This window comes from Sorex fumeus, unplaced genomic scaffold (assembly GCF_029834395.1).
Source record: "Sorex fumeus unplaced genomic scaffold, SorFum_2.1 ptg000265l, whole genome shotgun sequence".
NCBI classification, from domain to species: Eukaryota; Metazoa; Chordata; class Mammalia; order Eulipotyphla; family Soricidae; genus Sorex; species Sorex fumeus.
In genome coordinates this window covers 29,881,603-29,894,301 of record NW_026606322.1, presented here as the reverse complement: position 1 = coordinate 29,894,301, position 12,699 = coordinate 29,881,603, and the positions used below count along the sequence as shown (strand labels likewise).

General features: G+C 43.8%; 1 protein-coding gene across 1 annotated transcript; it reads left to right on the top strand.

Moving 5' to 3' along the window:
- The first annotated feature begins 384 nt into the window (after positions 1 to 384).
- LOC130018551 (translation machinery-associated protein 7B-like) lies at positions 385 to 693 on the top strand. The gene has a single exon (XM_056109296.1). It carries the CDS (start codon positions 400 to 402, stop codon positions 592 to 594), a length of 195 nt encoding a protein of 64 aa, XP_055965271.1. The 5' UTR covers positions 385 to 399; the 3' UTR covers positions 595 to 693.
- The last annotated feature ends 12,006 nt before the right edge of the window (positions 694 to 12,699 follow it).

The following is a 12,699-nucleotide window of genomic DNA, read 5'->3' as shown; positions in this document are numbered from 1 at the left end:
TGCCCTCCTAGCAAATGAGAAAGGTGGTTGGAAACGGACACTGGTGAATCACCGAAACCCAATCCTGAACAACTTTATAATTGTATATCTCACCGTGACTCAATAAATAACAATAATAAAATAATAATTCCAAAAGAGAGAACAGGCTTTATTTTTCTACATGCTGAATTCCCACTTCCACATAGCTCAGACACAGTAGGACAGTCATGAAAAGATACTTCTTCAAAATGATTCCAATCGAACTTACTTACTAATCCTTCCAACCCAGGGATGATCCTGAGTAACACTAAGACCAAAGGTGCAAACATAACCCAGGGTATCAATGTCATCATGTCCTCAGTCCCCAGATTTCTGGCTGGCCCTGAAAGAGGGCAGGTAGGGGCAGGGTTGGCAGGCGCCATGTCCAGTCATGAAGGTGGCAAGAAGAAGACCCTGAAGCAGCCCAAGAAGCAGGCCAAGGAAATGAATGAGGAAGATAAGGCATTCAAGCAGAAACAGAAGGAGGAGCAGAAGAAACTCCAGAAAACAAAAGCCAAGGCCTTGGGTAAGGACCCCCTGGCCACTGCTGGAATTAAGAAATCTGGCAAAAAGTAAGCTGTTCCTTGTGCTGGAGATAATGGTAATCTTTAATTCTATTACTGGTTAAACATCTGGATTCCCTGTGTAGCCTCTGTTGCCAGCAGCACCTAGAATGAAGTGCTGGGGGTTTTTTTTAGGGGGGGGGGAGGAAGAGGAGAAGGAGGAGGATGAGGAGGAAGAGGAGGAGAAAAAGGAGAAGAAGAAGGAGAAGGATAAGAAGGAGGAGGAGGAGGAGGAAGATGAAGAAGGAGAAGGAGAAGGAGAAGGAGAAGAAGAAGGAGAAGGAGGAGAAGGAGGAGGAGGAGGAGGTGGAGGAGGAGGAGGAGGAGAAGGAGAAGAAGGAGAAGAAGAAGAAGAAGAAGAAGAAGAAGAAGAAGAAGAAGAAGAAGAAGAAGAAGAAGAAGAGGAGGAGGAGGAAGAGGAGGAGGAAGAAGAGGAGGGAGGAGGGAGGAGGGAGGAGGGGGAGGAGGAGGAGGAGGAGGAGAAGGAGAAGAAGAAGAAGAAGAAGAAGAAGAAGAAGAAGAAGAAGAAGAAGAAGAAGAAGAAGAAGAAGAAGAAGAAGAAGAAGAAGAAGAAGAATTCATATGGTTGCTCATTCCCTGGTTCTCAGAAGATTTGATTGCACCCACCCCCACCATCATTTGAATACATGCAAGAACATTCCATGCAAAAACTGAGAAAACAGAGCAAGCATGAGAGGAGGGAACATAGGAAGGAATAAACCTAACGTAGTCAAGCATAATGAAGAAAGCCCCAGGATGTTGAAGAAAGCCCCCGGACATCGTGGTCCTTTGGGTTCCCATGGATACAAAGTGAAGCACAGCTCAGTTTTGCTCACAGAAGTGGAGCATGTGTGTTGACGTCCCAAGCTTCCTCTAATAGAGCCAAGAGATGACCTACCTGGGAAAGCTCTAAAAATGATCGTCAGAGCTGGGCTCACAATGAAAAGAGGAGAAAAGAAAAAGCCTAATCCGATCACATCTCAAAACCCTCCCCGAATGTAGACCCCCACCCCTTGAAATCCCACCACCAGAACAACCCGAGAAAACTCTAACTGGGAGCTGTGTTTGCTGGGGATGTTGTATCTTCTCTCTGGGAATTATGGGATCTTGCATTAGTCGCTGCTGTATGTTGGCCTCTGGATTCTTTATACATACATCAGTAGATCAGAAAACACTGCATTAACTACTTAGATCCCATTTGTCAGCAGAAGGAAAAGAATTTCTGAGTGAAACAACACAGCAGGGTATCACAATACATTGTATGATATGGAACCAACAGATAACATAACCCAGCCAGGAGAAAATCTGTAAGCCTTAACTCTACAGAGCTCCCCCTCCCTTGCAGGGTGGAGGGTGCAAAGGAATCAGAACAGCTCCTGAACTTCCCACTAAATATCTCTCAGTTGCCTCAATTCTAAAATCCCATCAATTATAAGATAATTATCCATTTTACCCTCCAAAATAGGAAGAAGTAAAAATTCAAACATGTAAATCAATATTAAAGTGCTACCTGATGTTAGAAACATATAAATGTAAGGGAAAGAGCTTGAGTGGTTCAACAGATAATGCTCCTGTTTGCATGCAACTGGCTCCAGGATCCATTCCTGGCATCACAAAAATTGCCCCGAGTACTACCAGGAGTGAGCCCTGAGCACAGATTCCTAAACACAGCCGGGTGTGATCCAAAATCAAACACACACACACACACACACACACACACACACACACACACACGGGGGGGGGGGGGGGGGATTAATCAGAAAAAAAATCATTAAACAACTTCAAGAGTAGAAAAACAGCCTTGGAAAGTCTTTTAGCTGACCCCATGCACTCAAGCAAGCTCTCCACACCCACAACCATCAGAGAAAGTCTGGCTAATTCTCAAGACTGGTCTCTCTTCATTTACAGTGGCATTCCTTCAGTAGGAGTGAATTATAATTTGCCCCTGGTAGAAATAAGAGAAAGAAAAAGTGTATACAATTTGCATACTAAAAACTGGAATGCTAATGAAGACAAATCACTCTTCTCAGTGGAATGGTCTAGTGCTAAGAGTCTCCCTTTTTCTCTGCTTTTAACTTCGTTTAGAGGGGAAATAATTAAAGAGGGAAAAAAGGAGTTTTAGTCAGGGAATGCCCTAGCTTTATGCATTGTAGGCAAGAATTATTCAAGCAGAGTCTTGAATAAATGTGCACACATACAAAGTTTCTATGTTTAAGACATACTCTTCATAAGTATTAGAAATTAGAAGTTTTAGAGAAAGACCTGATTTGGGACTTCACAAATCATCCACTGAAAATCTTAATGTATGAGATAGTCTTAATGTGACGATCAGATTCCGGAATCAGTAGAAAGAGGTCTGAAGTTATATCTTATAACTTACTGAATATACCACTTCCACTTCAAAGTTTCTGTTTGTTGCATGGCACTAGTACAAATAAGTCCCATATATTAAATTCAAAATTGAAAGAGACCATTTCCTACCATATTGGGCATTCAACAGACTTTTAACCTCCCTACCCCTGAAATAAAATTTCAACAAAAATGTCTATATAAATTATATTATTCTTAATCAACTTGGCTTGATCTATGTTTCATGGGAAGTGAAGAATTTTATTTTTATTTGACTAAAAACCAAAGGTGCTGACTTTATGCCAGGGTCCCATAGGGTCTAAGAACAAATGAAGAGTAGATGACGTCGGAGTTTTAGGTAAGAGGGATTTGCATCTAGCAGAAGATGGAGGAGCACAGCAAATCTCTGGAACTCTGCTAAAGGCATGTTCTAGGCAAGAGTAGCTGAGCATGACAGTGCCCTCATAGGTATGGCCAATGATCTGGGAGCATAAAGGAAGGTGCCACAGAGATGGAAAGATCATAGAATAGAGAGGTGTCAAGGGGGCAGGTGGAGTCAATAAGATTTGGGCAGAGTATTCTTCAGAAAGGAAAGAATCTATAGTCATCATGCCCAGGAAATAGGGCAAGAGGGTTCCTCAGTTTTTTCTTATCAGTTATCAGGAGACACTTTATCTTAAACCACATTAAGAAAACAGGGGACAGGGGTCAAGGGTCTCAGGTGTGTTGGTGATGTAGAGGTATATCCAAACCACAGACTCAACAACACTGAAAGCAGGAAATCCAAACCACAACTAACAAACTTCATAAGATGCCTGTCAAGGAGACAGACTAGGGTGAGAGGGAACCTAGGGACACTGGTGGAGAGATGTTGACACTAGTGGTGGGATCTATGCTAGAATATTATATGTCTAAAACCCAATGATTAATAGCTTTCTAAATCACAGTCCTTTAATAAAAACAAATTTTATTCTGTCGGTCAAAGAGGAATCGTCCACCGGGAGACTCCCATGTCCATCGTTTAGATTCTGCCTTCTGGAACTGTGAGTTACCATGAATGGTCTTGGTCGACATGATGAACTCAGACAGTCTCTCACCCTGTTCGTTCCATTCTAGGCCATGGGTCCCAATGTGAAGTTCTTCAGCTGATCTTCTCGGTCCTATCTTGGCATTAAAATCACCCACAATGATCTTGTAGAAGGTGTGGTCTTCTTTATAGAACTTCTCTAGCTCCATGTAGAACTTCTCGATTTCTCTTTCATCATAATGAGATGTTGGTGCGTAGACAACGAAGATAGAAACTGCAGGCAGTGAGCCACATCTATTCAAATGTAAACGTCCGATTCGGGTTGTTAGGCATTCGAATGAATCAATGCTCTTGGCCAAGTTTGTGTTGACAAGGACACCGACGCCTCCAACACCTCTTTTATCGTATGTTCCGAGGAACAATTCTTCTCCGGTGTCGAAAACAGCATGGTGAGATTCGTGCCTTCTTGTCTCGGTCAGACCAATGATGTCGTACTTGATCATTCGCGCTTGTACCATCAGGTCCTCGATGGATGCATCTGATGCTAGCGTACGTGCATTGAAAGTACAGACGATCATTTTTGTCTTCCTTCGTTGTGGCAGCCTAGGTCGGCCTTGAGATTTTGTCGGCCTCTCCTTTCTCATCCTTCTCAGTGCTGCCATGTCGGTGAAGCCTTCAGGGTCAGGTGAATGAGACCAGTTGTAGTTACTGGTTTTGGCATATCGAATACACAGCGGATAGCTTGCCAGGCTCTTCCGTGCGGGCGGAATACTCTCGGTAGCTTGCCAGTCTTTCCGAGAGGTATAGAGGCTTTTGGGGTGACCTCTAATCACCCTTGTAGGTGTTACCATATTTGAACCCTATCAAATATGGTACGACAATTCCAGAAGATGGGTATTTAGTGTCTTATGATGTGTCCGGAAAGCGTCCTGGAGTGTGGCAACGGCTGGGTAGTGGAAGTAGTGTCCACAACGAAATAGACCACATCATATTCAATCGACGATTTTGCCTGACTGATGTCGCTGTTGTCCCAAAATTTCGAACGGGATCGGACCACCGTCTCCTTCGTGCAAAATTCTACTTCACAGAGCGGGGAGAAAGGGCTGCAAAGTTCAAAAAGAGAACTCCCAGAATGACCACCAACTGGGAACTCTTTGGTACTATTGCGGCAACATGGGAAGATGCCATTGTTGACAACATTGACGAGGAATACGATCGACTGGTTCAGCACCTCCATGAATGTGCGAGGAACGCCAAGAGAGAGATAGCCACAAAAAGTCGCCTATCTTCGAAAACTCTTGAGCTAATTCGCCAGCGTGGTTTGGCGCATGCCTCAGGCAACCGCAAGCTAACGTCCGAGCTTGCAAAGCAGTGCAGAGATGCGATCAAGGAAGACCTCAAAGAGAGAAGAGCAGAAGTACTGGTAGATGCGGCAGAAGCCGGGAAAAGTATTCGTAACGCCCGCCTGTCCTTCGCCAACTATAAGACCAAGATGACTGCCCTCCGACGTCCTGATGGTTCCATCACATCCTCCAGAACGGCAATGGAGAAGATTATCCATGACTTCTACTCAAATCTCTTCGATAGCCATGTCCACTTGCCAACATACCAAATTCCACAGGATGGGTATGTCATTCCTAACGTTCTCCCTTCCGAAATCCGACACGCCATTTCGTTGGTAAAGAAGCAAACAGCACCCGGCCCAGACAAGGTCAGACCTGAACACCTGAAGAACCTGCCGTCAGTACTCATCAATACACTGGCTCGGCTCTTCACTCGCTACCTGTCTGAATGCAAGGTTCCGTCCCAATGGAAAACCAGCAGGACCGTACTACTGTTCAAGAAGGGAGACATCCATGACATTGGCAACTATCGCCCGATCTGCCTATTGTCTGTCATCTACAAGCTGTTCACTCGAGTCATCCTGAATAGGATTGGCAGAACACTAGATGAAGGACAACCATGCGAGCAAGCAGGGTTCCGCAAAGGATTCAGCACCATCGACCATATCCACACGGTAACCAAGCTCATTGAGGTTTCTCGGGAGTTCAAGATGCCGCTCTGCTTAACGTTCATTGATTTAAAGAAGGCCTTTGATTCTGTTGAGACGGAAGCGGTCATTGAAGCCCTAGCCAATCAGGGCATTCAAGCCCAATACATCAGTATCCTCCGTGAGCTGTATTGCGGATTCACTACCAGGATCTCACCATTCTACAAAGAAGTGATCGTTGATGTCAAGAGAGGGGTGCGGCAGGGTGATACCATTTCACCGAAACTCTTCAGTGCCACCCTCGAGAACATCATGCGACGACTGGAATGGGAAGGAATGGGAGTGAAGATAGATGGTCGGCAACTACACCACCTCCGCTTTGCTGATGACATTGTTTTAATAACACCAAACATCAGCCAAGCGGCACAAATGCTGGCCGACTTTGACCGTGAGTGTGGAAAGGTAGGACTACAGCTGAATCTTACGAAGACAATGTTTATGAGAAACAGCCTTGCTCCTGACGCCCCATTCGCTCTCAATGGAACGACCATCTCCGAATGCAACAGCTATGTGTACCTAGGTCGAGAGGTCAACATGAGAAATGACCTGGCACCCGAGCTGCGCAGGAGGAAGAGAGCGGCTTGGAACGCCTTCAAGAGCGTCGAAGAAATAGCTAAGAGGACGAAGAACCTCCGGCTCCGGGCACATCTCTTTGATTCCACTGTTCTTCCTGCATTAACATATGCCTCAGAGACCTGGGCCCTACGCAAACAAGATGAGAACGCCATTCAGGTCTCCCAAAGAAGAATAGAAAGAGCTATGCTTGGAATATCACGTTTCACTCAAATGAGAGAACGAATCCGGAGTTCTGACATCCGTCGACGATCAAGGATCAGGGACGCTGTCTCATATGCCAAGGTGTCGAAAATCAGATGGGCTGGTCATGTAATGAGATTTAAAGACGACCGTTGGACTAGAGCTGTTACTGATTGGATTCCACGGGATGTCAAGAGACCCCGTGGCCGCCCACCTACTAGATGGTCAGACTTCTTTGTCAAGATCATGAACGATCGGTTTGAGGCCCTCCATGTTCCCGGAGCGAAGAGATGCCATTGGGCTACACTAGCACGCGACAGGGACAAATGGAGACGTTACTGGCGCCCACTCGAGCAAATCGACGACTAACGGGAAGTTAAGTGATTAAGTGGTTAAGTGTCAAAGAGGCAAGCTAGGGGGTGAGAAGGAAATTGGGGACACCAATAGGAGGAAATTGACAATGGTGGGGGAGCTGGTACTGGAACCTTGTATGTTCAAAAATCAACTTTATAAATCAAAGTATCTTAATAAAAATTATGGGGAAACGGGTAGATAAAAGATCATCATTTTTGAAAAGAAAATATAGACTTCAGAAATATTAACTTCATCAGCAACCTTTAATGACTCTGAGGTATTCCAGATATTTCCACAGTTTAAGTTGACCTTGGGATTAATTTATTATCTAATTTAAACTGATCATTGAAGTTATTTAAAGTGAGATAAAAATATGATTTTGCTCAGTTAAGTCTCCTATCCAACTAGAACAAGAACCAAAATTAATTCAAGAAGTTATGCATTGAAGCCGTTGAACTTTAGTAGAAATTTCCTTAGTGCCCATGGGGGTCTTGGCTTTTAGTGTCACCATTATATGTTTGTTTCTCAATATATATCATAGGGTTAAACATGAGTATAATAATGGTATAATTATTATACCTGTAGGTATAATAAGGAAAATATTTCCCTTAATATATAATATTATTGGAATCACATAATACCCAATGGCATATTAAGGGAAAGTAGTTTTCCATCCCTTTGAGAGAATGTTCGTTTGAAGTATACAATGATTCCTAGTCCAAAGAATAAAATCATAATCATGAGTGTGAACTCAAGTATGCAACATGTTCAGTGGCCAAGAACCACCTTCCCAGGCCCCTCCAGAGCAGAGGAACAGAGACAGAAGACTCACGGATAGATGGTCAAAATAGTCCATTCAATGCAGCGCTGTTAGCATACTTATAGGATATGGGGGAAGGGGGGTGAAGTATAAGACTGCACATAGGTCTGATGGACCATTTACAGAGGTTAAGCATTTTGTTGGAGGCAATTCTTTTGGAGGGATTAACTCAAGGAGACTTTCAGTCTCCCAGGGGCATCTATATTGCTTTACTCCTTCCCTTGCCACTTAATACTTGCAGTTATTTGGATAAACACAGTAAGACTTACAGATTCCAAAACTTAGTTCTCTGGGCTCTGAGGGCAAGCAAGGATTTTATCATAAATCCCAGACTAAGTCCTCAGGCCAGTTGAGCTTGTCCTTCCCCATGGGAGTCCTGGCTCTTAAGTCATAACGGCTTGCATCAAGACTGTGCTTTTAAACTTTCTAGACTGTCCATTTCAATGATGGGTAGCCTCACCCACTTGCCCCAGGTCCATACAGATCCTGCGGTGAGATCCCACTTTTTGGGGTGCTAAGAACTATAGCAATTGAAGCCTAAGTGATTATAATGGATATCCAGGAGTAGATATATTTCAGAGTCAATCAACTCCCAAATATTAGGAGCACAGCATTACCTTTTGTGTTAAGCAAAGAACTTTGCTCTATAGTAAAATATGAAAAGGTTATAGGGGAAATAGAAAAGCGAGTATTTCACTATAAATACAAAGTCCAGAGTTACCAGAAGGTTTGACTTTTAAGTAACCAAGCCTGACTTGGGGAATTCTAACAATGAGAGGCAAAGCACAAAAGAAAGATTAAAAATAAACTCAGCGGATTAGGGTTGCTCACAGAAGCACTGTAAGCTTCCCTCGGGAGAGGAAAAGGGGCAATTAACTGATAAAGCCTAAAAATCTTAGGGCTAATATTCAGCATATGAAGAAAGAACAAGTCAAGAAGGCCTTGGCTCCCCCATTGCTGATGACAGCTCCAAAATAGCAGATTTAATGATCACAGAGGACACTAATATCAGCATAAGAAGAGTGGTGACAACAAGAACAGCACTGATATAGATCAATATCTTAATCATAAATATGTTTCTACAAGCAAGTTTAACTGCTGGTGGTATGTTACAGAAGAACTGATTCAGCTGGTTAGAACCACGGAAGAACAGGAAGAAGAGCTGCTAGGTGAACCGGGTGAACTGAACTGATCCAAGAGGCAGCTGCCAATTGAATGCAGAGTCTACTGTTCATGAGGAGATGGTAGAAAATGGGTTGCAAGTGGCAACATTTAACATTCAAGCAAGAATAAAGTGCTCAGCCACACCCAAGATCAGAAAAAAAAAAAAACACTACATTTGAATAGCACAGGTCCCGAAGGAAATACTACTGTTTTGTCTATGAAGATCTGTTAATAATCTGGGGCAGTCACTGATACATATTTCCAAGAAAGAACAATTCCCAAGGAAGGAAAAAAAAACAATTCCCAAGGGAGGGGGTCTTGAATGAAAGCCATCACTGTTGGTTATTATAATAATGAGGTTACTTCCCATCAAAACAGTTGCATGAATTTTCGAAAGAACTCCAAAAAGGAAATCCTTGAAAGTTCAGAACAAAAAATACAGAATGAATTCTACCACTATGGAGTAGTTTTCCTTGGGGAAATTTGTCCTGAGAATTCCATCTATGAACAACAATATTTAAGTGTTTTGAAATGACTTTAATCCCTTTGCTGTAGAATGAGACATACTGAGTTATCCAGTAGCACAGGACATTGGGACATTCACCTTGTTTTGTTTGTTTTCTAGTCTAGGTAGTAGATGAAATACGCTGCAATACCAGAATATAAAACCAGAAATTACTCCTAAGCTCTCTTCCCCTCACTCATTTAAAAATTATGAGTATAGGAATAAAACAGCAAAGAAGATTAAAAACAAGAGTATAAGCTCAACAAACAGGAAAGCATGCTGTTTCCCCTTGTAAATCAGCCAAGGACACTCTCTCTGAAATGACCTTAATAAAATGGGAGACAGGGGTCAGGGACCTCAAGTACATAGGTGGTATGAAGGCATGTGAGCACAGAGTTGGTAGTCACTCCTGAGCACTACTGGTGCTCACAACCCCCAAATAAGTAAATAGATGTAAAATATGTCTGTTTGCTTATTCTCAAACTCTGTTAGATAACAGAGAGAGAAATGTCTTTCCTTTCTGATCATTTTGTCCTTAAATGCTTTGATTTCGACATTTTCCTGTCTAGCTTCTTTCAACATAGATGTTCATTTGGAAAAAAAAATCTCCATCACTCCATCACCATGCAAATGACTCCCCAGGCAGAGTCTGTGATACTGTTTACAGGTCTTTATAGGCCAAAGCAGGGAAAGGGTGAACAATCTTTGTGAACCAGAAAATGTAAATAACCCTTTAAAGGCAGAAGTAACTGCTGAAAGGTCTCTGAGCCGCTAAATAGAACTAACATAACTGGCAATTGCCCAAGGGCTTCGCTCATGTGAAATATGCCCAGAGCTTCATTTTGGACCAATGAGATGCTCAAGATACTGCTCAAGTCTTATCTGAGATGGTGGAGCCCCTGAACTAAGGGAGCCACCTCAAAAGAGAACAGAGAGCCTCATTCGTCATAGCGGTCCATGCTGATGCATCATAGAGAGACTCAGACTCAATAAAATCCTCCAACATTGATTTTCTGACCCTCTCTCCAACACCCCTCTCATATAGGCATATAGGCGTTTGTCCTAGCTTTGCTTTCAGTGAACTCGTGCTTCTTTGCAATTTGGAATCTCATGTCCAGGTGCCAATTCTTGGTAATGCCAAATGAATACAAACCCGCTTGACCCAGTACTCATGTTCTCTCTGGACATCTGCTGGGGAATGAATCTAAGAACTTGGTCCAGAAATGTGGGGACTCCTGAGAGCCTACTTTCCCCCAGTTCCCCTGCCAGTCTTCAACTTTCTTCCCTTTCCCATCCCTCTTGGCCTCCTTCTCAAGATTCCATTTCCTGCAGCCCAAGGACTTCTTCCCTCCATTTCCGGTCCTCCATGAAGATAGTTCTGGTTTCTGGTGTGTCCTCCCCAGACTACCCTCCCCACAGAAGTTTGGAAATTTCTCTAGGATCTAGTGTTCAAAAAAGTGCTTTCTCTCCTAGTTAAAGAGGAAGCCTCAGTTTCCCCTTGCCAGTGAGGAAGAAGCTACAGTTTTCTCTCTCCAGATGTTCCATCTCTTCCCCCATCAACCTTCACCCTGAAGGTTCTATCTCAGCATTCCTGGGGCTTCCCAGGAACACAAACTCTGCCCTGGACTTGAGGCTGACAGGGACACTAAAATAATGGGCAATCCTGGAGTCTAGGCTGACGGAGAAACTGAGATCATTGGCAATTAGGCCTGGAAGATCTGTCTCCCCTAGAGAGTGAGGAAGGAAGCCTCAGTTTCCTCTTGCCTCCTTTCCCCCACTGATCTGACACTTCATTCCCAAGTCCTGCCCCAGTGGCCAGAGACTTCCAGGGACACAAAACTCTCTTCTGGAGCTAGGCTGACAGGAAGACTAAGATAAGGAGCAAAAATGCCCAGAGAGATTTAGACCAGGTAGACATCCCTGAGATTTTCTGACATCTTTTGTAAATCCTTGTGAACCAATAAGGAATGCAAGGAGCCTTTAAAAGGGTCCCACAACCAGGAGGTTTATTCCACAGCTTGGATGCTGGCCTCAAATGCTGGGGAAAAACGCAGATCAGATAGAGAAGGGAACACCAAGTAAAGGGTATTTGGAGGACCAGCTCGGGTTGGGAGATGCCAGCCGAATGTAAACTATAGATCAGACACAACGGCCACTCAATGCCTCTAGTGAAAACTACAACACACAAAAGGAAAGAGAGAACCAAAGGGAATGACCTGCCACAGAGGTAGGGTGGGGTGGAGGGATGGGATGAGTGGGTGGGAGGGATATGGGATCATTGGTGGTGGAGAATGGGCACTGATAGAGGGATGCGTACTCGATCATTGTACGACTGAAATACAAGCACAAAAGTTTTTAAGTCTATAACTGTACCCCACGGTGATTCACTAATAAAAAATTTTTTAAAATAAAAATAAAAAAATAAAAGGGTCCCACAAAATTCGCTTTTAACTTAGTCAGATACTAAGTTTGTCCCCACTTGAGGAGATCCTTTTCTCTTCTACCTCTCAATAAACTTTTCTACTTTCCAACTCTTTCCAACTCTGGCTGGACCAATAGCACAGTGGTAGGGTGTTTGCCTTGCACGCAGCCAACATGGCCGACCCGAGTTCGATTCCTCCGCCCCTCTCGGAGAGCCCGGCAAGCTACCGAGAGTATCTCGCCCACACGGCAGAGCCTGGCAAGCTCCCTGTGACATATTCGATATGCCAAACACAGTAACAACAAAGTCTCCAATGGAGACGTTACTGGGCCCGCTCGAGCAAATCGATGATCAACGGGAGGGCCTTTACTTACTTTACTTTACTTACTTTCCAACTCTGAGTCTGAGCATCATTATTATTCAATAGTTTCATTTTTGAAACTATTGAAGGACTTGAGAGTCACAAAGGACCACAGAAACCCACTGCCACCACTTTTGCCTCACCTGCATCATCAGCGAGTTGCTGGAGGGTCCCGCTAGACCCAGGGCTTGATCAGGCCTGACGATGTCTCTACAGATCAGCCATGAATAACACTGCCAAGAGGATCGAGGATTAAAACTGACCCCCCAAGAAGATGGCACTAAGAGAAATGGGTCTGGGATGGGGCACC

Coding starts and splice junctions, on each gene's coding strand:
- LOC130018551 (XM_056109296.1), top strand. CDS start 400: ATGTCCAGTCATGAAGGTGGCAAGAAGAAGACCCTGAAGCAGCCCAAG.